Genomic DNA, 26920 nt, shown 5'->3' on the forward strand with positions numbered 1-26920 from the left:
TTCCTTTGGTGTTCGGGGGTCATCGATCAAGGCGTCCAGGAAAGCGAGGCTTAGGCCGATAACGCAGCGGATGGCTGCCCGTCGCCCGGCAGCCCCTCATGGCCTGACGGGCTTCGCCTCGGCAGAAGACAGCTCTTTCCAGCACGTTTTTCGTCGTCGACTCTGAGCTTGGAGCGGCGAGAAGGTTGTGGAAGCGACATCGAAGGAATAGAAAAGCTCCAGAGAAGACTTTGAAGAAGTGAGCAAGAAAACGCGCAAAATGCTATAGATATGGTCGCATGAGAATGAAGAGGAAAGATGAGCAGCACGGCTCCTTCTAGGCTTGGCTGCACACGTCGCCGCGAGGAGATGCATGACGGCGGTCGCGGCGACAGCCATGCATCAGAAGAGCGCATGTTTGGGCACGCGCAGCTTGCTGCGCTCCCGTTGGATGCCGTCAGGCAGCAAAACACCTCTTGTTGTTGTTGTCGTTGCTTGTGACGCTGATGCTTTCGTTTTTCTTCGGGACGGGCCGACATCTGAAAGTACTTTTCTTGCTACTACTCGATTTTTTTTTCGTTTATACGATATATTCGCAGGAGCCAGATGCAAATTCATACTTCTTTTACTCAGTTTTGCTGTTGCTGTCCATTGTGATTGACTGGAAGCAGCCATGCTTGCTGAATGAATAATCTTCATTGACATTCTGACGACGCATTGACATTGATCTGTTTGCGCATAAATATTTAAGCGAGCCTTTTAAAATGCGAACGGTTGCATCACAATGCTGCATTACTGTACGTATGTATTTAGGTTGCGAAAAACTATGACCTACTACTGATCGCGAACTTTTTCTAATGACGAAATGGCAGCAACATCCTCTCCCAACAGTAAATTTAAGGAAGCAGCGTTACATTCAATAAAATAAATCTGAATCTCGAAATGTTTTTTAAAGAGCAGCAGGTGCACATGGACACACGTGTAAAGTGGTGTCCCAAAGCCAGCCCACCACACTGATCAATAACGAATACAAATTTTAGACTAAAGAGCTTAAGTGCGCAAATCTTTGAAGACGTCCCACGCACTGCCAAAAGAGGAATTCAAGCTTAGCGAATATCGTGATGTGAGGTATTTTCTAAACTGCTCCGTATTACGCTTGACATTTTTAACTTAAGCCATCCTTTAACAAAGTTCAGTGTCTATGTTTGCTCCATTTTTTCTTTTAGTTCGCTTGAGTTAAGCTCAGACAGAGATACTTCTATGGAAGACCGTTAGGGCGTAAGCAGTACTGAAGAACGGCCAGCGATTTGTGTTGTCACGTGAGTTGCTGATAATACCACGCTCTGAAAACACACACACACACACACACACACACACACACACACACACACACACACGCACACACACACGCACACACACACACACACACGCACACGCACACACACACACACATACACACACGCACGCACGCACACACACGCACGTTTGAGAAGATGAACAGACATTACACCCCGCGCACAGCGCACTCGTTGAAATGTATGGTCTGCTGCCTTCCCGCCTGACGTCGAAACTTACAATGTGCTGGCCGATTTGAATTAAAAGGTAATACATCGCATTGCATTTCAGCATTTACGTTATTGCATCAGGATGAAATCGGCGTACTTCAGAAGAAAAAAAAATACCTAGAAAGAAGAGTCCTCAGGTAGAATTGCAAGTTCTTTGAGATGCTGCACTGCGCCCAGAAAGTCTTGTTTTCACAAAATTATTTTGTTTCTAATATTGCCCATCTCTTTTTTTGTGTGTGTGATAGCGAAGTGCAAGTAACTGAGTATTTATTTGGGTTGAATTGCCCACATATGCTTTTTCTTTCTTTTTCTCGAGGTCTCGACTTAACAGTTCAGCGAACTTCTGCGAACGCTGACGTACACTTCGAAACTTAACAACCTTATCGAAATGAGTGGCAACAAAGGTGATTATTTAGTTTTTGTTTTGTTTTCGTGGTTGTTTTTACAGCCCAGCTGTTATGGTCGAGGTTTGCCATGTGTCCTAGATAAAAAATTATCATCATCGTGAACCGACCCACGCTCACTTCGTCCTCTTCTTCATCGCCTTCCGCTTCTTCCTCTTCTGCTTCGCTCCCAGGACACCAGCGCCAGATTGTCCGGCATGGTATGCAATAACACTGAAGGGCGAGACAACGAGTACAGCAATAGAGAAAGAAACAGAGAAATTCTTGGCAAAAAAGATTCTTGGTGAGTCGAAATTCAAACCCGTGTCCCGACGATCCGAAGGAGAGCGTCGTACTCACTCGGCTATCCAGGCACGCGAGCAGAACATAGCATAGCCTTGCATAGTGTAGTATAGTAAGGGATTGGGAAAGGGATGTAAGAGTGAAGAGCAGGGAAAGGAGGAGGGGGGAATGAGTACAGAGAGAGAGAGTGTGAGAAAGAAAGAAAGAAAGAAAGAAAGGCAACATAGAGTGAAAAAGGCAGAAGGTGAGAGAACGACTACAGAGAAAAAAGACAAAGAGATAAAAAGAGAGAGAAATGGAAGAATGACAAGATGGAAATACAGAGAAACAAATAGACATGGAGAGAAAGAGACAGAAAGACACAGACTGAAAAAGAAAACAAAAAGATAAAAAAAGGGCGAGCATAGCTATGTATAGTATAGTACAGCAAGGGCTGGGAAAGGGAGCGGTGAGAGGGTAAAAGCCTAATCAAGCCAGGACCAGCTAGGTGCCCACCAGCTCTACTGTGATCCAGCCTTGCACAACTTAGTGCAAGCCGCGCTAATCTTTTTTTCTTTTTAGTTCAACATCAGTTCCACAGTTTTCGATGAGCCCGCTCCAACGCTGCTTACCTTCTCATGCTTTCACAATTGAATAAAAGATGTGCTAGCTCCTAAATACGTACCTCATTGCACAGACTGAACAGGTAACTTGAACCTCGAAAGCAGAATGATATAGCAAGATACGAAATCTCGAAAGCACCACATTTTTCGGGAAAAAAAGGGCAGAGTTTATAATTTTTAGTTGCGTCCGTCTCATAGAAAATGGTGTCTTTAGCATTGAGATAATCAACTATTCACTTTCTGTGCAATGGAATCTATCATCGTCTTCTCGGATATGTCCAAAATAGACTTTGAGGACGCGCATGATGATTACCTCAGCGCCTGTTCTTTACGGTTGTATTAAAATGATACCTGTATTTTGTAATTTAGGCTTTATATTTTAATATGGCAGTATGCGGAGATGCTTTCGTAGCCAGTACATCGGTGCCTGAAAAAGCTTTACTTAAACACAGTTATCTAGGTCGTTGTTACCGATTTTGACCACTGCAGTTGAAGTTTCTTTACTACGTATATTCCAGCATACGCTGTTTGCTATCGGATTCTGAAGCTGAATAGGAGAATCTTCAATGAGGAAACCATATACAGAAGGGTCGATAACGACATACGAACGGGTCCTATAAATCGGTAACTTCGCGCACAATCGACCGAGAGCCCAGCAGCCATTCATGTTTGGCCGCTTTAAAGATTAAATCGGTAGTCATCTTACTTTCGACACACTGTTCACGACGAGATGTATAAATATATGCCTGCTATTCTTCCGATTGAATTCACGGTATCGGCCAATGAATCAATTTCCCACCCCTCAGACAAAGTGCGAGCATGAAAGGAAACATTGTTCCCATACCGGCCGTCGCTATAGCGACAAAACAAATTATGCACGGAACCAGTTAACGATCGTCCAGTTGAAAAGTCGAGATCAATCAATATGGTCTCATCCCCATTTGCCTACTGCATATATAAATAGCGGACTTCGTTGCATATCCTTTATTAGTACGCTTCCGTAGCACGTACAGTCACGCGCGATTTGAAGGTGATCGCGCGAGCGTCGACCAAGAACTACAACAGCGCCACGTCACAGAATGCCCTTTTGAGGACAGGGAGGTATCAGGCAAGCTTCACTCACCCTTTTTGCTGTTCCTTAAGCTGCGATCACTCCCGTCTGAGGAAGACATATACATTTTTTTTAATGAAAACGCGATATATTTTGTTCAACTTAACAAGCCGTTTGAACGAAGCAGTGCCAAGCACCAGTTTGCCCAGACCTTTCCCAGCAAGTTTGCTATCGCCCGCGAAGATAAGAGCCAACGAAGAATACACTTGATCGCAACGAACGGAAAACTTAAAATTGAAGGACCCTTAAGCTTCGCCTTTAAGTGTTGAACGCGATAGCGAAATCCGGCCCCTAGTGCGCACTTCAACCACTAAGTGCATACTTATTAATCTGTATTGTTACACACACACGCACACAGATACACATGCGCGCGCGCGCGAAAATGGTAGAGGTTTTCGATCTAAAACAAGAATCGCATGGCCTCCAAGATGCACGCCGCGCGCTTGCCATCTCGGAGGCCATAAAGAGTCCAGACATATTTCTCACAATGCCTCACAGATGGCAGCACATTATCTAGCGTTTGCTGTTTGCTTTATTCCTTCTCCTCCTCCTCCTTGCTTGATCAACGCCTCCTCTAGAAAGCCAGCGTTGGCTTGATATGTTTTTCGCTAGATAGACATAGTTGTCCATTTTTAGAGCTGTTTGAAAGTTCGTGTATGTTTTTAGAGGCGATGGCTGCACTATCCCGGCCTTTTTCGACGTAGTTTGATGGTCTCGCCAATGCACCTACAAATCGCCGAGTGGGCTCGTTTTTGTCGTGACACCTGCCGAACAAAATGCGTTAAGGAGACTCCTTCAGTACATGATATTTATGTAGTGTATTTTTCTGAAGCAGCTGCAAGTAACATCGTGGCTTTGTGGTAGGACACCTGCTTGCCACGCGAACGGCCCGGGTTCGATTCTCAATGGGACCGAAGATTTTATTCTTTATTTTATTTGCTTCTTTCTCGATTTTTCGATCACGGACGATTTTTCGCTCACAACCAACGATGCCGACACCGACACCGGAATTTCTGCGACACGAGCTCTCTAACGCTATCGCGTTAATAGAGAGAAAGGGTGTAGAGTTCGTCGTAGGGGCGAGTGTTGCAGCATGGAACAGTCAACCATGGCTAGAAGAATGCGTAATCTTGATTTTCGCTGTTCCGAAACTTGCCGCTAGGCTCCTTGGACGTTAGGCCGGTCGACGCTCGCGCGATAACCTTCATATCGCGCCCGACTGTACCTGTTTCCAGCACACGTTCGTTATCAGGAATTTTTCCTTCACTCTGTAATGGTCACACCTTTAAACGTTTCTTTAGTTTACATGCGGCAAAGTTCCCGTAAGCTCTTTCAAATTTCGTACCTTTCATTTTTTTAATTATCTCCTGTTCCTTTTCTCGCTGCCAAAAAAAAGGAAAATGTTCTAGAGTGTTTTTTTTTTTACGAACTAATGAACCCGCGCGTTGAGGTACTTATTGATTTGTGAATGCCTTGCTAGGTTATACCTTTTGAAACTTCCGTTTGTGATCACGTAGACTACACACGCATTCACGCTAACCATGAAACGTGTCTACATTATTGAGCGCGCACTCTAAGAAAAAATAAGTGTATTTGGGCAGTATTTCTGCCACTAAACTATAATCGTCATCTGGCTTGCTCGCGTTTCCTTTCTTAGAAACCAGGCTCTCGCCCCTTTCCTATCAAGAATGCCATGTCACACTGATAGCGCACGCCGTTCGTGACCGGGAAGTACCGGGACCGCGATGATAACGCAAGGAAAGTGCTCGAGGTCAATGACGATTGTAGTTGTGTGGCAGAAATACTCCCCAAATACTCGATATTTTCTTAGAGAGCATAGTTCGACGGGCGTTTCCAACATCGCATTCACATTCATTTGAAGAAAGATGAGGGGTGAAAGAGCTACGACAGAGGGATGTCAACCAAACAATACGCTATTGGTTTGCCAATCTATTCAACCAGTAAGGAGGAAAGAAAGGAAACGGACAGGGTGAGAGGCACTATACACTCTAAACACGGTGACCTTTGTAAAGGTGCACATTTTCACATTTTTGTGCACCTATAACTTAAAGGTTACATCAGTGTAACTTTTACACTATAGTAATTTTTGTAACGGTTACAACTGCAAAGGTTACTTTTCGTTAAATAGGTTGCACGCCTTTTTTTTTTAAAGGAATGTAACATTTGCAAAGGTGTACACCCCTCAGAAAGACATAGGTTACTTGCTCCAACACCTGGAAACTTTGTACGACGCAATGGTACCGGTAAAACGTCCTTTATTGGAATATACCGAGCGTTTGCTCAAGATCACGCAACAGTGCTCTCCTATAGCAGTGCGAACACGCGCATGGGACCATCCACCACGTGTAGAATAGCGCCTTGCCCATAGGTGCCATTGAGAACGACATCTCTTATTTAAACAAAACATAAGGTCAGAGGCAGCGTTGAACAGATGGCGAACAAGAAATGGCTCTTGAAGGCAAGGTTTCAACAAGACTTGCTACAGAGAGCTTTCGTTTCCAAATTTTCACTCAAGCGGCACATTCTCTGTTCTATACCCCTGTGTACCGTTTTGATAGTACGGCATTGCGGTACGTACTGGGGAAAGGAGCTGGGCTTTATGGCCGCATTTCGCTTTCAGGGCGAGTTTGGTTTCTCCACCACTCAGACATTTAAGAAAAGCGCCAAACGATTACTCGAAGTCCTCGTAAAACATTGTAAGGATTACAATAGGCTAGAAATTTGCTACACTTCCAGGGCACCGAGGTGTCTTCAGGTCTACAGTACGTCTAAAACCCAATCGAGCATGAAAACCTATCTCTGAATGCTTTTGTTTAATCATATCTGTACAAGCGATTGGTTAACTGTGCTCATAAACGCGTATCTGTGTCGACGAAGTAAGTGGTGCCTCCAGGTAAAACCAGAAACTGTTCCTAAGGAACTCATTACTTCTGCTCAGACGAATGAGAGGATAGAGCGTGAGAGCGCTCCATTCTAAATCACGCCCTAGCTAGCCATTGTTGCCACGCTCGTTCTTTTTGCGTCACTCACGAGCACGTGAGGTTAACGTACTTCGGCTAACGTACTTCGGCTTCGGCTAACGTACCATCTAATCGGAAACTATTGTACTCTCCTTCAAATAATTTGCCTTTGCTATTTTCTCAATACATTCAACCAGTTGTCTTTTGCTACAGTCTGCTAGCTGTTCACTAACTGTTTAATTGGCTTGTCTAAAGCATGACATATAAAGCTTAAAGAGTATGTTTTTGTTGCCAATTCAATTGGCGAAGTTTCATGATACACGGAAAGGCGCGATAATACGGTACACATTGAAGAAGATGGACACGGGACGACGCGCTACTAGCAACTGAAATTTTTTATTTTTTATTTCCACTGGCTGTCGCACGGCATGAAGAGAGTGGCTTCACGATATGGGGTTGATGTCGTGTTCTCCGCAGAAAATAAGGTGGGCCACATCTGCCCAGCAGTAAGTAAGAAAATAGACAAGCCACAACAGGGTGAAAAAAGAGGATGTGCCATCAAGCATGGAAGGCAGTTTGTTCCTTGCGCACGTGGTGTTGTCTACAGAATACCACTGTCGTGCGGCAAGGCATATATCGGGCAAACAGGTAGATGCCTGAATGTGCGTCTGCGAGAGCACAACAGCTCATTAATAGGAAGGCCGTTCACCCATCTGGCGCTGCACTGCAAGGGGTGTGATCAAGGTAGCTGCAAGCCTGCTTTTGATCAGACGACAGTAATATACAAGCACAGGGGCTCCGTGCAGGGGGAGATTGTAGAGGCCTTCGTCATCCAGAGGGAGGGGCTGCATTGCATCAGTCACCCCTCTATCAGTTTGCAGGAGGGGGAGACAGCCTATCTAGAACGTCACTTGACGTAGGCAGGCTGAGCGCAAGATTTTAACTTTTTAGGTTTTTTTGGTGTCGACTCGTTGGGTTAGGTATGATTGCATAGTAGTATAAATATTTCTTTCCTCAATAAAAAATTTTCAGTTGCGAGTAGCGCGTCGTCCCGTGTCCATCTTCTTCATTGTGTACCGTATTATCGCGCCCTTCCGTGTATCATGAACCAACACCAACTCGCCCAACTTTTTACCTTACTGGCGAAGTTTGTCACACCAATATGCTAAGTTGTTCTCTTGAATGAGACTTCTATTTGCTCTAAAAAAAACTTGCCGATTTTCTGGTAAGAGACATTGCATTGTCTGACGGGCAGGAGCGAACATTATTATTTGCATGCTTTCAACATCGTTAAATACTCAGGAAGAGACGAAATGTGCATAATCTTATTATCTCTAAGAAATGAAGGCCTTGGGTGGTTTCCCGTACTTCCCGACAGTTTGCAGTGAACACCTTTCTGACTTTCTGCCATGATTGCATCAAAAATCACACACCACTTTGTTAACAATGTAACTGATTAACCCCTAGACCGGGCATCGTGCTAATTTTTATATATTATTTTTTTTTAGTTTAGAGCGATTGTGAAACTGAAATCGAACAAAAGAACATCACTGATTTCTGCTTAGAGCTTGGCGAGCATCCATAAAACATCGACGCAGTGAGTACCTTTTATTTTCATTTCTTTCTCACTCACTTCTATGAGCTTGGAGGAAAACGTTCGCTCGATGCTGCTTCCGTTAAGGAACATCGAAAGCATTGCGTCTGTTTTAGCCTGATGTCCCTGCGATCTCGAACGCAGTAGACAGAGCAAAATGAAGCGGCGCGCTTTCTTCCCTGCATTGAAAACAGATCTAGAGGCTGCTTCTTGTCAGGAAGAGGCGGCGGTTGTCACTGCGTCGATAGAAAACAGGCTTCGTGCACGCTTCCTCGGAGCCGTCCTACACCGCGCGCAGAGTCGATGTCCGTTCCGAGGGATGCGGGCCGCAAGAACCCGCAATCTGCGTGAGAGTCTGGCTCGGTGAACGCGCGTTTTCTTCGGGGCCTGATTGCAGAAAAAGTGCCTCGCGCTCGTTCAGGCAGACGCCCAGGCGCCGCGCGATACAAGCAGCGGAGACACGAGGCGGATCGGTGCCGCTGTTTTCGGTTCCCGCTTTTTGCACGATGATCGATATGAGAGCAGTACGGTGTTCCCGGGCGCTCAAAGAGCTCCGCATCGCCGTCGAATTATCTCTGGACGACTGCAGTTATGCTGGGTGCGCGTCGCATTTTGGCTATTGCGTAGCCTCCGTGTATACTTTACAATATGTGTCTTCCTACACTATGGAAAATGATTGCTTCTGAAGCGTGATTTGCGCAGTTTGTCTGAGTTGTGTGTTTGTCCGTTATTTGAGGGGTTTTTGTCGATGTGTTTAGAGACCCTCGTTGTCGTTGTCGCGTTAATTTTGTGTCTGGACGGGGGAATATCTACCGCTGCGGCGACCATTTTCGTCAAGTACTGCGCAGTCGTAACTGCGGTCATGCGCAGGCTTTTATGACTGTGTTTTGATTTGCAACCTTAGAGCGTGCTAATTGTGCGGCTTCTTGGCCTTTCTGGCTAAAGTTTATATAGTGTTGCTAGGTGGGCGAGTTCGCTCATCACTTACAGGTGGAAGGTAACAGCAAATAAACATGAACACAGATATATTTGTGTGTTTAAAAGCTCGTATCTTTTACGTAATTAAATCGCTTTGGCGAATATTCTACTATTTTCATTAAAAATGCAAATTAAAGAAAGTTATGAAGCTGCGAGACTCGCTAATATGCGTGAAAGAAAAAATTCGGCAGATCCCACGGTACGTGGGAATCGATGTTATGCGAAGCATGCGCAGGATAGTGAGTGTGGCGTAATTTTTCACATTGAGCGAACCGTTACGGAATGACGCCAGAGAAATGTGGAATTTGTATACCTACACTCATATGTTGAAGAGTAGCATATGTAAAATATAAGCAGTTGTTTACAGTTGCGTAACGATGTTCCACTGCTGGCCAGCGATAGCTACATTGTGACGCACCACAGATGCAATCCAAGACTTCTGCGCATGCGCGGAAGCGGGGGCGGCAGTGTTGTGGCCGTGGATGCCCCCAGTTGCGATAAGAGCTGCGACGCCGCTCGACGTTGCTTTGGAAGCCTATGCTTGTCTGTTATGACGGAGAACGGACGCACGTTTCACGAACCCGTGTGCATGTGTAGAAGGGGTTCTTGACAGTTCTTCAACACGGTCATCATCACCGTGATCAGTGAGCACTAGCAGCTTGACAGGACTTGTTAACCGGATCTGTTCGTTATCGCGGCCATGAGGAGTCTAAGTGTAGTGAAGTGCGAGGTATAGTACAGCTGGTGGAAATCCTGGATGCCTCTTACGATGAAATGATCTATGATGCCTCATGTGGTGGACGTGGCAGAGAGATCTTTTGATGCCCTTTCCACATCCAAGCCGTCTTTCACGCAGTATAAGGACCAAGCGTTGTTGGGTCTTGATAACTCAATGTTGAAGTCACCGGTAATGATGAGAGGCCTGGTTCTCTCAGCAGATATATTGTAGGAAGCATTGACCCTGGTTTTGCGTCGTCCACGTTGCGGACCACGTGGACGAGTGGATGGTAGTTGAGCGTCCTCCAGAGGTGTTCGGTCTTCAGCTTCCTCACTTTCCTTGCGTCCGCCGCGGTGGTGTAGTGGTTACAGTGCTAGACTGCTGACCCGAAGGTCGCGGGTTCGATCCCTGCCGCGGTGGTCGCATTTCGATGGAGGCAAAATGCTAGATGCCCGTGTACAGTGCGATGTCGGTACACGTTAAAGAATACCCGATGGTCAAAATTTCCGGAGCCCTTCGGTACGGCGTCTCTCATAATCATATCGTGGTTTTGGTACATAAAACCCAAACACTTATTATTATTATCACTTTCCTTGCGTGTCAATGTGTGTGTTCGCGGTTACTGTGTGGTTTGAGACTCTATCACCTGTGGCACATACCCGCATAACATGAACTCTGGTATACGGGTATGTGCCACACGTGACTGAGAGAAAGGGTTTCATGACGTACGCGACAGGTATTTTGCGTTATTCATGTCATGACCAGTGCATCGTGTTCGTCATACACTGATCCCCTGCTCTGCCAATTTTGGTATATTACAAGTTATGGAAACGACCAGGAGAGCGCCAAGACGTAGGCGGCTAGATAGATAGATAGATACGTAGATAGAAACGGCCAAAGTGGCTGAGGTTCGCTAAGAAATGCTTCGCATTTAAAATCTAGAGCCCTTGCCCTGTCGGCAAAATGGGTGGCAAGCGAAGCCTGGCGTGTGCTTGCCTGACGTTCTTTCTTTCTTCCTTTCTTTCTTTCTTTCTTTCTTTCTTTCTTTCTTTCTTTCTTTCTTTCTTTCTTTCTTTCTTTCTTTCTTTCTTTCTTTCTTTCTTTTTATTGCATTGCGCTATGCTCGCTCTTAAGGGGGCAAGTGGGGATCGTTAGCAAGTGTTTCTTGACACAAAGTGCTGGTGGAAAGCCCTAATAATTTTCTGCTGAACATTACAGGGCGCGAAAGGAAAGGCGGAACTTTTGAGCTTTGAAACAACGCCGAAATGGCGGCGTTCGGTGGCGGGAAATACGAGATCCGACGATGTGAATGTCGGCGTTTTAGCGCGGTTTTTGGGCTTCTTTTACGCCAACTGCGCTTACAAAATTATTTTTTTCGGGTACTTATAGTGCGTTTTCGGCATGATCGTTTAGATACTGCGTAAACAATGGACTCCAGAGGTCAAAACGAGTGTTTTCCAAAAATTATATTTCGGAGCTATTTTCGTGATTTGATCCCCGCGTCCCCCCTTAACTATTTCCTTCCTCCATGCCGACAATTGGAACATCATCCACGCGCTTAGCAGCACAAACACTTCACTTGCCGCAGGCAGCAACGACGATCATACGTTAATAGCTGAAAAAGTTTCTTAAAATTTAGTTTAATAACGAAGTTATATGGTGGCTTAACTGATTGTTGATTTGTGCGTGTGTCTATTTTACGTGAAATTTTATTTTAAGATTTTTTTTTTCTAATTGACATCGTTTCGTTTGATAAATGGAATGAAAATCATACTCCATAAGGTTATCGACGCCGAGAGAAGAGAGAAATAGATGAAAAGGAAACGCAGGGAGGTTAACCTGGCGCGAGTTATTGGTTTGCTACCCCGCAGAGGGGTGGGGAAATAGGAGTAAGAAAGAGGACAGACAGAGATAAAATGAAAACGAAAAAAAAATGGGCAGATCCCACGCATTGTGGGAATCGATGTAATGCGAAGCAGCCAGCAAAAAGCTGCATACATCGTCTTGTATGTCATTGAGGAAAATGCGTGTCATGGTTTTCATGTTAACTCCTATTATTTTTGTTCGTCGCACAGTAACGTCGCGCAATACCAACTTCGGGGTAGATCAAGCTACTGAAACGGGCGCCAGCGCACCACGGGCGTGGCTGTAAGTCATGCTGTGCATTACATGCGTGTCATGATTTTCATATTACCACACCTGTTATTTGTGTTCGTCACACAGTCACGTCGCGAGTTACCAATTTTGGTAGTATATCAAGCTAGCGAAACGGCCGGGAGCGCACCATGAGCGTGGCACGTAAGTCATGCTGTACACGACACGCGTGTCATGATTTTCATGTTACCATCTGTTATTTGTGTTCGTCACACAGTCACGTCGCGCACCAATTTTGGTGTATATCAAGCTATCGAAACGGTCGCGAGCGCACCATGAGCGTGGAATGTAAATCATGCTATACATGACATGCATGTCATGATTTGCACGTTAGGACCTGTCACTGATGTTCGTCATATACTCTTGTAACGCCATACCAATGTTGGTATATATCAAACTAACGAAACGGCCTCAAGAGCACCAAAACAGTGGCATGTAAATAATGTCGTTCATGACATGGATATCACGATTTTCATGTTATCACCTGTCATTTATGTTCGTCATAAAGTCATGTTACGCCATACCAATTCTGGTCTAGAGGGGTGAGCATAAGTATACGGACCACGGCATCGCGTGGCAAATTGCAATGATGGGCGTTCTACCGACAACGGCGCCTGCTGTCGAGAGCGACACTGAAGCAAGCGCACCGTTGCTTCAGTGTCGCTCTCGACAGCAGGCGCCGCGTCGGTAGATGGCGCATCAATGCAATCTGCCACGCGATGCCGTGGTCCGTATACTTATGCTCACGCCTGTACATCCTATTAACGAAACGGCCAGGAGAGCACAAAGTCGCAGGCGGCTAGATAGATAGATAGATAGATAGATAGATAGATAGATAGATAGATAGATAGATAGATAGATAGATAGATAGATAGATAGATAGATAGATAGATAGATAGATAGATAGATAGATAGATAGATAGATAGATAGATAGATAGATAGATAGATAGATAGATAGATAGATACGCTCAAAGTCGCACAAGTTCGCTAAGAAATGCTTCGCATTTAAAACACACAGACACACACACATGCACACACACGCAAGACGTTCCAGTCAGCAAAACTTGTGTTTGGGCAAGTTGGTTCATACTTGGTGCGGAACAAACGAGCGCTATGGAACGGGGACATAGACAAGGGGCTGTCCTGTGCCCTGTCTTGTCCCGTGTGCCTGTTGTCTATGTCCCCGTTCCAGTCAGAGCTGTTTTGAGACCGGTTGAACGCAGAAAGCGCAGTAGCGCTTGCACCGCCTTTTTCTGCAACGTTGGGTCCGGTCGATGGCGCAGTATTCTTTCTTCCGACAGAGTGCGGTCGTCCAATTTGTCGAGCGCGTTGCAAAGTGACTGTCTCTGTGAACAGTACTGTGGGCAGTCGCACAGAACGTGCTGAATAGTTCCATCACTGCCGCAGTGCCGCAGTGGTCACATGATGCGGTGTCGGCCATTCCTATGCGGCACGCGTACGCGTGCCTGAATGCGACACCCAAGCATAACCGACGCCGAATACTGTTTCTACACTCTTAATCATCATGTACCGCGTAAACTGCTAGATAGAGCCAGGAAGCCAGACTTTTACCGTCTAGTTCCCTAGCTATAGCTGGCCTTTTATGCGGGCAATGATTAAGAGGAAGAGGAGAAGAAACTTTATCCTGAGCAAGTGGAGTGTGCGCCCTCGGTGGGCGGTGTGCCTATTCCAGGTAGCCGCGGGCCATGGCCATCTCTCGCGCCCGTTCTATTAGGCTGCGTAGATTCTTCGGATCCGGGTCTGATAGCTTGGCCTCCCGCTGCTCTTCGTATGCTGTTTGATTGCCTACGGCGCCAAGTTTTCGTACACATTACCCTACTTTGTGGCATAGGTTGTCTTGTACATCACAGTACATGCAGATGTAGGATTGTTCGATCGGTGAAATTCGGTGCATTCTTTCTAGCCTGCAGTGTTGTGTCCATATTGTTTGGCTGAATTTTTTTCTTACACCATGGCGCAGGCTTTGACTCCCGCTACTTGATGCTTCCCTCGGGTGAGCTCATTGTGCGCGACGTGGACAGCGCCGACAGCCAGCGCTCCTATCGGTGTCAAGTACAGAATGTACTGACCGGTCAAAGTCACCTCAGCACAACTGCTGGAAGGACAATCATCACTGGTGAGTGTGTCCCGTCTATTTATATCCTTTATTAGGTGTGCGTGTGTGTATATTGTGTGTACGTGTGATGCATGTTGTGTGTGCCCGTGTGCGGTGTGTGTGTGTGTGTGTGTGTGTGTGTGTGTGTGTGTGTGTGTGTGTGTGTGTGTGTGTGTGTGTGTGTGTGTGTGTGTGTGTGTGTGTGTGTGTGTGTGTGTGTGTGCGCGCGCGCGCGCACGGAATAGAGGATGGCTTCATTGAAATACCCGCTAATATATTGTTACTGTTGAATATTGTTATGGTTTTTTTTTCACCTAGGCAAACAGTACATAGCCCAGCTTAAAACAAAGAAAGGATCAAATAGTACGGGTACACTACGCAACGTATATTTACCGGCTCTAATAGGAACGCAAGAAAATAATTCAAACTATAGTCGGATAAACTTAAGAAGTCCGCGGCAATTACTCCTCAAAAGCGGGCGCACACAAGCCTGCTCCAATGGGCGCACACTCCGGAATGACGTCATGCGTCGGACTGTTGGTAACCCCGCCTTCGGAGGACATTGCGGAGTGCATGAGCGGGACTATTTTTCTTGCCGCGGAAGTGATCCGCTGCCGCGCTTCGGCCGTCAGGGCGGGGCAGTATCCGACTATAGGTTGAAACAACTTATAACTTTACCCCCATAAGAGCTCAAAGTAGCCTATTGTGTGTGACAAGTAATACGAAGACAGACAAACCTAAGCGCCTGGTTTTGATAGATGTGAGCTTGTGAGGAGAATGGATAATGAAGATAAAGAAAATACCAAGTAGCAGCCTGTAGTCTTTAAGTGAAACAGCAAAATAAGAATACTCCAGTAATGAACGATAAAGGTAACTCCGCCACAGGCGACTTGGTTCTTTTACTACAATCGTTTATATTAGCTTACACTCAATATAATTTAGTAAAATTAAGAACAGATAGCTCAACCTATGCTTTGGTTGGCTTCGTTATCTCTTGGCTGTTTGTATACCTACTGCCTAAAATGACATTACTTTCTACCGCATGCGTACGAACATTACAGTTACGCCGCTTTCCACAGGTTTGTTTCGTCCCGTTTAGACAAGCGCCACCATTCACACTCAATTAAAATGCTTAACACTCACTCTCCAGAGCGTTTACTCTCAGTTACCGGCGAATTGACAAAGGCAACTCTAGCAGCGGGACTATTTTGAATCCTCCACATCCCTTCATACTATACGACTGAGAAACTTGGTCCCTCTCACGCTAAGTCTCACCAGTCATCTCCGAGATCCCAAAGTCGATCTCCCATTCAGCGGCTTAGTATACAGAACTTTCCGACTCGAATGCAGCACACTTGCCCTCCTTTCTCCTCCGCAATAGTCGAGACTTACGGGGACAATCGCGAAGAGGAAAGTAAGAAGTGGTTCTCCGCTTTCCAGTTGGAGGAGGATAGCATTATTCCAATTCATTTCGTCTCGCTACCGCTGCACGCATACCTAATCTCCCAACGAGGTTGGCTGCTTCCATTCTTGTTGAATCCGCTTTGCCTGTGGCGCCCTCTTTCTCGCTTGCCAGTCGCTCGCTTGCCCTTCTCTCCTCTTGCGGTTCGACTGCGCTCCGTGCCCAGCGAGCGCACCGTCGTCGCCTCTAATCCCGCATTCATCCTGGTTCCGCGAATGCCGCGCAGCATTCGCTTCCGCTCGCTGCGCGCGTGCCCGCGTCGCCGAGCGCTCTTAGGCAAATCGCTTTACGCGTTCGGGTACGCAGCTCCCGTGGCGCTTCGGAGGAAGTGGAGCAGCTGGCTGCCTGCCTTCGCCCCGTGATCCTCGTGCGTCGTGATCGAGAGAGAGAGAGAGAAAGAGAGAGCGAAAGAAAGAAAAAAGCGAAAGAAAAGATAATGGGGCACAGGAACTGGCAACAGGGCTAGAGACTGGAATTTCAGGTTGAGGCCCATTGCACGCTGCATACACACAGTGAGTGCACAAACAAGCCGAGAAAGACAAAAAAAAAAGTTCGCATATGCGGCGGAACGTGAAGTGTACGAAGTACCTTTGAAAGGAATTGGAACGGACGTGGTGTTCTATGCGGTAAAAGCCCATGCAGCGAAATGTCCATTGTCGGCAAAGCGGTGCCAAACTAAAAAAATAAAGAAGAAAAAGCAGCCTTTGTTTTTGGCAACGTACCGGTCGGTAGGTACGTAAGTGAGTTCCGGTTTCCTCCGACCATAAAGAAAATAGAGAAACCTGATTTATGTGCATTCGATCAGGCATGTTCACCACGTATGTTATGTTTTATTTTGTGTTGACGCAGCACTGTGGGAGATACGTGAGAAGCTCGGCAGTTTAATGTGTTGCATTCCACGTGGTCAGGTGGTTTAGGCAACGAGACCCGAATGGAGATCATTGTGCTTTCGGCGCCTTGCCTCTCAGGATTTCTTCCTTTCTTTAATACAGCGAAGCTGTATACCTCTAGTTGGTCGGAAAATTTCGTGGCGTAAACACAGAACACCAATGCTCAAGGGCCCCTAAACCACCAACAGACGCTCGCGCTCGCGTGCTCCTGTGCTAGCAGATTCGCGCGCTGCTTGCTGTTGTCACCTTGGACGCTGAGGAAGGGCATTCGGAGAGGTGGACAGACGAGCCAGCGAACGCGTTAGCTGTACACTCGTGCACAACTGCAAGGCCACAACTAAATGTCGACCTCTGTGTGGTTTAGGGGCCCTTTAACAAGTGAAGGCAAACAGCACATCTTCCTTTGCTATCAGGCCTACAGCATAGCGCTCAGCATTCGTTTCAATAAATAAAATCACAAAACAAGCATCAAAACCACAGGATGGATAATAAGGTGCCAGTGAACAATGGGAACACCATCCCACGCGTTCCCGGTATAGATTAGGTTGCAGCTGATTCGCACTTCACACGAGGGCTTCTAATGACGTCAAACGGCCCGTTCCGTTTCCCCGCGTGTGTTTCCCGCTTAATTTCATATTCAAAACGGAGATACGTCTAGCAGCTCATTCAGTTCATTCTAAGAGTGTCATAGGTAGACCACGGAAATTAAGAACTGCGGTAGAACAGTGGTAGAACAGCGTGAATACAGTGCTTGATGAAAGGAACAAACTAATCTTGATAAAAATGGTCGCGGAACCAATCATGGTCTACCACAGCGGCCACAAAGCGATTATCACTACACTTGCTCTAAAGTAACAATAAAACATACCCCCCCACCCGCCATCAGCAAGTGTGGTCTTTGATACAGCTTCGCTTGGCATTCACGTTCGCAGGGCGGGATGGCAGACAATTTTTTTCTATGGTGAATACGAAATGAGCCTGAGGTGAACTATACACGCGGTGTCTTCGAGTGTCATTTTATAAGTCTTCGAGATTACAGGTGCCATCGCGAATAATCTGTAGCTGCGCCGACCACTGTATGCTTCATTGCAACGCTCACGCACGTGACCGCGTAAGCGTACGTGGCTCAGGGAAAGAAACGAGGAAATGCAAGATGCTCAAAAATTCTTTTAGCAGCCTAACAAATAGCTCATTCATTAATGAGCGTAATCAAAGAGTTGTGTTACAGAAGTTTAATGAGGAGCCGAAATTATCAATTTTTATCTTAATTCGGCGCTAACTTGACAACGCACGTAAATAAAAACCCTTTTGAATTCGAGTGACGCGCAAGCGAACGGGTGCCGTCGCAACTGTCAGAGGACGTCAATAGAGCGCCTTCGCCTACCCGAACCTTTGCCCCTCGTCCTCTCTGGTGGTAGCGGGGCTAACCAACCACAAGTCAGCCCTATGGTGTCGCGTTAAAACGACAGGGGCTCGTTGTTCTGTGTATGAACGTGGGTGGCATCGGCGAGACATTCTGTCCGTCAACGAGGCGTGGGTTCCCGTGCTGGAGCAAGATTTTCCCGGGGCTGACGTAACAACCTTAAATGTTTGCAGCACATTCCAATGCTCGCTTCGGAAAGGTCAGGTCCCCTGCTTTGGCAAGTTCCAACGCGTACGTATATCCGCCCAAGCCATATATCACTTGCCCAAGCTCAGCTCGGGTTGCGGAGCTGCCAATATTCCCCCGCAAACTGTTTATGCAAGTTCGGCGGCTTCTCTGCAATGGCGACGAATGCGGAATTCGGGGGCCGGGGGTGAGCGTGGCCGTGGAAGCTGATACCACGGCCACTAATTATCTTATTTAAATAAAAAACGCCGGGCCTGCGCGGAAAGCGCAGCACAGTCACAGCGAAAGCGGGAAGAGCGGCATTTCTAGGGCACGTTATAAACTCTCTTGTGGCTACTAATACAAGTACATTAGCAACCTACCCACTACGCCACAAATCATAAGTTTTAGGAAGTTGGGAAGCACCCACCACGACATTATTCGTTATCCTGCGGAGAAGCGAGGTACCATCTGTAAGGCATTATGTGCATTTTGTTGATGCGACGGTTGATGACGATGAAGAATTAAGGCTGAGCCCTTTGTAATGGGTTGGAAGCTTTAAACGACCCACTAGTTACGTAATTCATATTATGTGACGCCCGGTCGTTGTTTAACGCTTTATAACATACGTTCAACGGAGGAACGGAGAGTGAGAGAGAGAGAGAGAGAGAGAGAGGGAATTAACTTTATTGAGAGCCTGAGGAAACGGATAATGGGAGCCTTATGGGCTTCCTTGGCAACCAATAGACTTGCACTTGCGAGGCACCCACTACGCTATAAATCATCATAATTCTTGTGAAGTAGGGAAGCAGTCACTATGCAATTTTTCGTCATTCTGCGGAGAACCGTGGTACTCGCTAAACACCTGTAAGGCATTATGTGCACTTTGTTGATGATGTGGCTGATGACGATGAAGAATTATCGCAGAGGCCTTTGTAATGGGTTGGAAGCACTCAACAACCCACTCGTTGCGCAGTTTGCATTGTGTGACGCCCGGTTGTTATTTTACTCTTCTACTACAATACATTACATATGTTAATGTGGTTCCTTCCTGACACGACGCCTGTATAGGGTCTTTTTGCAACGCAATTTCAAGCACCGGCGTGGCCCTGAAACCGACATTAAAGAAAAGAAAACGGCATGGCCCTGAGGTAGAACACTGGGCTCCCACGCAGAGGGCCCAGGTTCGAACCTCGTTCCATCCTGCAAATTTTTTCTTATTTTCTTTTTTTCCTTATTTCGTGCGATAGTGGTTACGGACACCGACGGCGGCGGCGGCGGCGGACAACTACGGCGCCAAAAACGGCCGTTGAAATGATCTCATAACAGCTTTCGCTGTAAATGGGTACATTCTATGGGCAATGCACAAGGGGATAGCACCCATTCGCGCGCGTGTCACCCGCGTTCAGGCATTGAGACGTCAGTGTAACTTTTAACAGCGACGCTGTTTAAACCAGAAGTTAGGACGTTCGGTGTGCGCAGAAAAACCTCGCCGAGCGATGACGTCACCGTGCGCTGCCTAGCAACGCGTTGAATGAAAGAAAGGAGGAGCAGAGGAGAAGTGGAGAGGAGAATATATAAAGAAATACAGATTAAAACGAGGTGGGATTCCAGCCCAGGTACCCACGGTCCGACGGCGAGCGTTGTAACCACTCGGCTATCCAGTCATGGCATCAGAACAAGCATCTAGGGTAACCATATGATTAGGTTGTTGTGGGCGAGAGAACGAGAAAAACATTTAGAGAATGAGAAGGAAAGATAGAAAGAATCAAAAGAGAGAAAGAAAGAGATAGAACGAAACAGAAAGAGAGAGAATCGAAGCATAGCATAGCCATTTATCGTATATTACAGCAAGGGGATGGGAAAGGGTAGTAAGGGTGAGAAGGAAAAAAGGAGGAGGGGAAGGGGATGTTACCACTGGCGGGGTCAGTTTGGCAGACCTGTCCGGCACTTGCTCCGCCTGAACGACTCTTTCCAGGCAGTATGTCTCACCATGTATGCAGGTTTACCACAAGATTACCACTCGTAATGTAGTGCACATTTATATTGCTCTAATGACATAGAAAAGTGACTTTACAGGCAGTATTTATATGCAGCTACCGCTTTAAAGCCTCGAGCTATCATTTGGGCAGCATAATCATGAAAGCAATACGACTGGCATGTGGTCACGCATACAAATCACTGTTGGTTAGCGTCATTCTGTTACTGCTTTCTTTTTCCTATCTGGAGCAAGAACCAACCAACGCCGACCCCGCGTCTGACACGCGAACCATTCTGTATCAAGCGAACAAGATGCGTTCCTGACCGTTTACAATAGAAAACTCTATCAGGGAGGTGAAAACTGACGCGCAGGAGTATTCCTGAATTAGTTCCTGGCGTTCGTAGGTTGAGGAAGTCTATCGCGAGGGATCCCTTTCGGCACCGTCTAAGCTTACCTCAGTCGCACAAACCTCCAACGCCAGAAATTCTCTACCTTCGACGACGAGCATAATGTGAAGTGAGAACAAAAGCCACCTAACCAGACAAGGGGACCTTTCAAGCTCGCGCGCCCTTTGTTCCAAGTGCCCGGAGGCAGTACGACACAATGCAAGCTCGGAGTGCACGCACAAATGACTTGGAAGCTGCGAGTCCTGTGCATTGTACAAGAAAGGGAGAGAATTTTCGGGGACGACGTCACTCTTGTGGCCCCTTACAGCCTCAGGGACACAAAGAGTCTACGCACAAAGCTTTTGCGCGTGTCTTCGAGCTCTATGCCGGTATGGATCATTATTCGTATTTGAGAAAGCGGCACGCCGCAGACTCTGCTCACAGCATGCAATCTGGCGTTTTCAGTGCTCTACGCTTCGTACAATACCCTTCTCGTTGCGAAAATTGCCTTCGGCGAAAAAGAAAAAGAACTGAAGCGACTAATTTATACGAGCTGCTGCTAGTGCGCTGTACCCAACTTATTTGACGAAGTTGAAATGTTCCGAGGCGTAGTTCGAGTTGTTGCTATAGTCTTGCAAAACAACAGCACGCAGTGCTCTTATAGCAGCCAAGCCAAAAATGTGCGCCATCTCCTGTGCTAGTGCGAGATACGAATATGCGTGGATTGCGCTGATAGCAAATTTATTGCTTTAAGATTGGCGACCACTGACTCTGAGAAAAAAAAAGAAAAAAAGAGAAAAAACGCGGTCCATCGCCAAGACGGGCCTTCGCTGTGGTCGTTTATAAAAGGTTTAAGATACGGACATCTTCGGTAAATATTACTGAATATGTTCTCTGGCTATAACTGTTCGCAGCAGTGGTCGAGGATCAATTCCGATGTTCAACGTAGTGTAATCGAATGCGAACGGCTAATCTACAATATCATTTACAAGTGGTGAGTTAGCATAAGCTTGTGCAGAGTCCTGTATTAAGGGGAGCCAGTATCACAACAGCACCCCCCTTCTCCCCGAAGCGTTAAAGAAATCGAGCTGCGCAATGGATGAAAATATGAAAATGAAGCAATGACGAACTGCTTACAACGGCATGCTTTTGGTTCCCGCGCTTACGGGTGTAAAAGTCCCCTGATACACTTCTGATACTTACTGGCTTCTGATACACTTCGGCCCCTGATACACTTCTTGAAAAACAGTATCTGGGGTCGTCGGCCACGTCATAACCCTGCACCTTGAAGAATGACGGGACAGCTCAGAATGCGTAAAGCAGGGTCCTTGAACTCGCATCAGGTGCGGGCTGCAGTCACGGAATTTAGCCTCCCCCAAGGGCCGGGACAGTGAAGAAGATTGCAGTAGCGGATGGAGGTTTGGAGGTTTGGAGGGGAGGGGAAGAGGGAGGGGGGGAGGGGTGAACAAGATGTCAGCTATCGCTAACGTTAGTGAAACTCGTTGTTAGCCTAGTGAGTTAAGCGTACTTGAAAGTAAAAAGTTGCGCGAAAAAAAGACACGTTCACATGGAAGGGTTGCGCTTGTGCAGTACCCTTCCATGTGAACGTGCCCTTTTTTTCGCGCCACCTCTTTACTTTCAAATAGCTAACGTTGCCATTTGAAAGCAGACTTTTCCCATATCTCCTATATAGACCATTTCTGAGGGGGATTTGCCGTGAGGGTTTGACAAACATATCGATATTGATTTCCAGAATGACTAAAATCTAGGCGCTGGCTCTTAAATAGGTATATAGGTTTTGTTCTATGATTATGATTGAAAACATCTTGACCGCATGGGGTGCCTCACGAAAAAAAATGCTTGTGACCAGTCACTTCTGTGTTGCTCATTAACGCACTTCTCAAAACGGCACTGACACATAATTTCGCGGCTGAGATAGTCTGCGGGATCGATTCTCGCGAACATGCGTATATCATCTACCCAATCTGAACAGCGAATACAGCTTGGGAGGTAATTTATATGAATTTTGAAGTTCGCATGCCCAATAAGCCTCCAGCAACATATTGCAACAAGAACGCGCAAGACCAAAATGTTTGTGTCAGTACCATTTAAGAAAATAAAATAAACATCGGATGAAGACAGCCATGAGTGTGGAGGACTTCCATCGAAAGGTCCGCGGAGACACCTTGTGTAAAGACTTAGCGCAACCCTTGCATGATTAGGAGGGGCGGCCACCCCCTCCCCCTCTTCCCCCCGTACGCACGCCGATACGCTTAGTAGAACTATGGTGAGTAATGTTAATACTAAAGCAGACACTGTACCCAACACAACGCGGAGATATACTCTGCTGTTACAAAATAACGAACTATAATAGAAACGACGAGAAGTGTCACGGGAGCGTGTTGTCATGGGAGCCCAACAACTACAGCGTGCTGTTCTTTTTTCCCGTGTCGGCAGCGGTATTCTCGACTGGTATTTAGAGCTGCGATTGGATCATATAGTTTCTGGATAGCGGTGGCCCAAGTACTCTCCTCGTCGTTCGCGGGGATGCGTTCAGTAATATACAGCGTCAAGGATTCGCATATGTTTCTTGATGGGTGGTCAATACGAGCAACTCCTCGTGCAGAGACTCCTCTAAACCACTTCATTCCCGCTGCCTAATCAGTTTCGTACTCCGAGCTCAACTTTTGCTAGGCGTTCCCCTTCATATGCAGCATTTGAACTCCATACCAATGTCAACGCAGATGGCTGTCTTTTTTTAATGAAAAGATAGAACTGGCTCTTATTTTATTTATTTATTCGAACAAGCTTTACTAAAATCAGAAAAAAAAGACGTACCAGCTGTTTCATTATTACAACGGGTTTTCCGTAACTCGTACTCTGCCATTACCCAAATATGCTGCTGCTGTCACCGAGACCCAGGTTCCACACGTAAAAAGTAATAAAAAACAAAACAAACGAGAAAACCAAAACGAAAAGCTCACAGGGTCCCTTATGCATTCAACTAACACGACTCGAAGGCGAAAGCTATCTTCTTTTTCTTCTTGGCCGGTGTTTTTATCCTGCCCCGGCGCTCCCTGAAAGCCCTCTGCACCTAATGTGGTTTTGCACTGCATCCATGATCGGCCCACCTTTGACGAAGCTACGATGTCATATGATGACGTCGTCACCTGACGTTACGGTGCTGCCATGATGAGGTGTAATGACGTCACAAAATTTGGGCAATCTCTGACGTTATGATGACGCCATATGGTGATTGTTTTGCGTCACCCGTGTTGTCCCCGACACCGCGGGACACCGACACCGACGGTCATTTTGCGCATTTGATGAGGCATTAAGGCTTTCGCCTTTATAAAAAAGCAAGCCATAACACAAATAAAACATAACAACATAAAAATAAATATAACCAAAGGAAAAAAATTATGAATGGCTCTGCTATCGCAAGCACCAAAGACCATTCGAGCTGGAAAAGCCCAGTAAAGTGGTACCAGACCACACACTTTGTCTAACTTTTTCTGGGCACACGCAAACCAGGGTCTTCCAGCCTCCGCTGCTTATTGGCGCCCAGGATTTCTTCGCGATGTTCTGCGTAGTATCTCGATGAATTCTACCGGCCGCGTTCACGAGCCTCCAGATCTCTATTCTTCGCCTACGCGAACTTTCAGCTTCCTTGGGGAGATCACAGTTTCTAATGGTACAGATGAGGCACACAAGTGCCAAAGGGGGCTGGGGATTTTAACGAAGGGACAGTTAGTCCATAGTTATATGCAGAGTTGTTTGAGGAATCTTTGTGATCATTTCAACTGAGATATATGAGCTTCCTTGTGCTGCTTGCAAAAGAACAAATTTTACTAGTAGAAAAATTAACTCGCCCCTCCCCCTCTCCCTTTTCCTCTACCGTTGAGAGCGGAAACTTATATGCATAGCAATGGAGCTGTCAATCGAAGTAACATCTACAGTATTCCGAGCGACTATTCTAACGTGCTAAATGTAGGACCAGTCAAGTGGCCGGTTCGTTTTGCTGCCCTGATTATTTTCATTTTGACTTGATCATTCCTTGGCAAGCGCCATACGGATGAAAAAGCAAGGGAGCGTGTTTTAAGAGTTAGAAATGTAGGCTGTCATCAAAACAGCTGTGCTAGTGTTCAAGTTTGGCCATGCCGAATGAAACATCTCATCCAATTGACATTTCTATGGTGTGTAGAAAAGGGCGCGCGCTTCGAAAAACCAAACCCTGTAACATCTTATGATTTTTCTTGCTTTACATGTCGGATTTGTGCCCCGCCACGGTGGTCTAGTGGTTATGGCGCTCGACTGCTGACCCGAAGGTCGCGGGATCGAATCCCGGCCGCGACGGCTGCATTTTCGACGGAGGCGAAAATGTTTGAGGCCCGCGTACTTAGATTTAGGTGCACGGTCAAGAACCCCAGGTGGTCGAAATTTCCGGAGCCCTCCACTACGGTGTCTCTCATAATGATATCGTGGGTTTTGGGACGTTAAACCCCAGACATTATTATTATATCGGATTTTTTGTATATTTTATTGAACCTCATCTTTGACTAGCGTCGTTTTCTTTCTTATTTTTTGTTTCATTCTGGTGTTTTACTAAACCAGTTCAAGAAATCTGGCTGGTTGTCTAGTTGGTACGGCGTTTACCGTAGTGGAACAATATAGGACTACGAAAAACACGAGAATGTCATGGTGCTATTTGCTGCGGTACTATCTGTGGCTCAGGTTGGCACCATTGCTTCAGTTTTTGACGTCGCGCGCCGTTTCTTATATAGCGCGAAACCTCAAGATACGCACGCAATAAGGGCCACTTTATAGCGGCACTCCATGTTCCACAGCATTTTAGCAATACCCTTGGTTCGACTTTTTTATCATTTCCAAGTCTCCATCAGCGTTTAAAGTTCCGTCTTCTTTGGGTTCATACTATATCTTGTTTATCACTTGTCTAGTCATCAGCGCCAATTATGCTTAGTAATTAACAATGTAAACAGTACCATTTGTCTAATAAATCGTTACGCACTTGTGCTTTGTATGATGACCAACCGCGCCCGAAGAAAATGCAGATTAATCGATAAAAAATGTGATATCGATAGGGATTCACGGCTAAGCCTGTGGACGGTTAATCGTTAATCGGTTAAAAAACTTAATCTACCATCCCTATATAGGCCAGAACGTTGCATCGCTGCAGATCGCCGGCCTCGCTCTGCTTTTGGCGATGTCGAGGACTTGGGCGCCATCTAATCATTCGCCTGCCAACGTTCGCTATTCGAGCGCTCGCTTTTCGATCAACCACGTACATGCGATCGATGATGCAATTTATGTTCTGTTTATCTTGTATGGCTTTTTTGGCAGAGATGGCAAAATTGACCATGCTTGATTAAAAATTAAAAATTCTGCGCTTAATGTAGCGCTAACGAAGTCCTTGTGTAAGTTTTGGTGTAGTTCTAAATCCTGCGCTTGAATGTAGCTCCAGTACCGGGAAACCTGAGGAAGTGCGTAGCACGGGCAACCCAGTGATTCGCTTGACAATCGCGCCGCTTGACGAGGCGCTGGTGTCCTCTCTTGCGTAGCGCGGGTATCAGCCGGATGCTTCACAAGCGTTTTTCGCGATTTTAGGTAAATTATTACTAGTAATTCTTGGTTATTTCTGTAGTTTATAATATTTCAGACCTTGATATTTTATTTGACCTGGATGTGAGCATTGTTAGCCTTTTTCCAGGCCTGTATTGACTGCACTGACTACTGCGTGACCATGCGACATGATACAGTGGATAGACGACAAGGCGGACCCCTAAAGTGCTACGTTCTTAAAGATCAGAGTTTCACCTCAAGGGCAAATCAACAAATGCGATAAAAACAAATTGTAATGATATACAAGGTAAGGCTAGCAGGTAACTTTTCTCGATCCGATCTCTCGTAACTCTAGAATTTATGCGTGGCTTTAACTAGTTCAACGCCGTAAAGGCCAACATACAGCAGAGCTGAGGGGAAGCTTCAGCGAAACCTCAGCCATGAAATGCAAAGTTATGCAAAGCTACGCGAATATGGGCATGATATACCATTTAGGTGAGGACACTCGTGAGACGCGACCGACCAGATAAAGTAACAAAGCTAGCTCC

The 26920-nt window shown here is 46.3% G+C and overlaps 1 protein-coding gene across 1 annotated transcript in view; it reads left to right on the top strand.

The window, feature by feature from the left end:
- The window catches only part of LOC119381775 (Down syndrome cell adhesion molecule-like protein Dscam2), a 194016-nt gene that overhangs the window by 102743 nt on the left and 64353 nt on the right, over window positions 1-26920 (top strand). The window contains 1 exon segment of the mRNA XM_049412891.1: window positions 14351-14506. Coding sequence (XP_049268848.1) covers window positions 14351-14506 — 156 coding nt within the window.

This window comes from Rhipicephalus sanguineus, chromosome 2 (assembly GCF_013339695.2).
Source record: "Rhipicephalus sanguineus isolate Rsan-2018 chromosome 2, BIME_Rsan_1.4, whole genome shotgun sequence".
In the NCBI taxonomy this organism is placed as follows: Eukaryota; Metazoa; Arthropoda; class Arachnida; order Ixodida; family Ixodidae; genus Rhipicephalus; species Rhipicephalus sanguineus.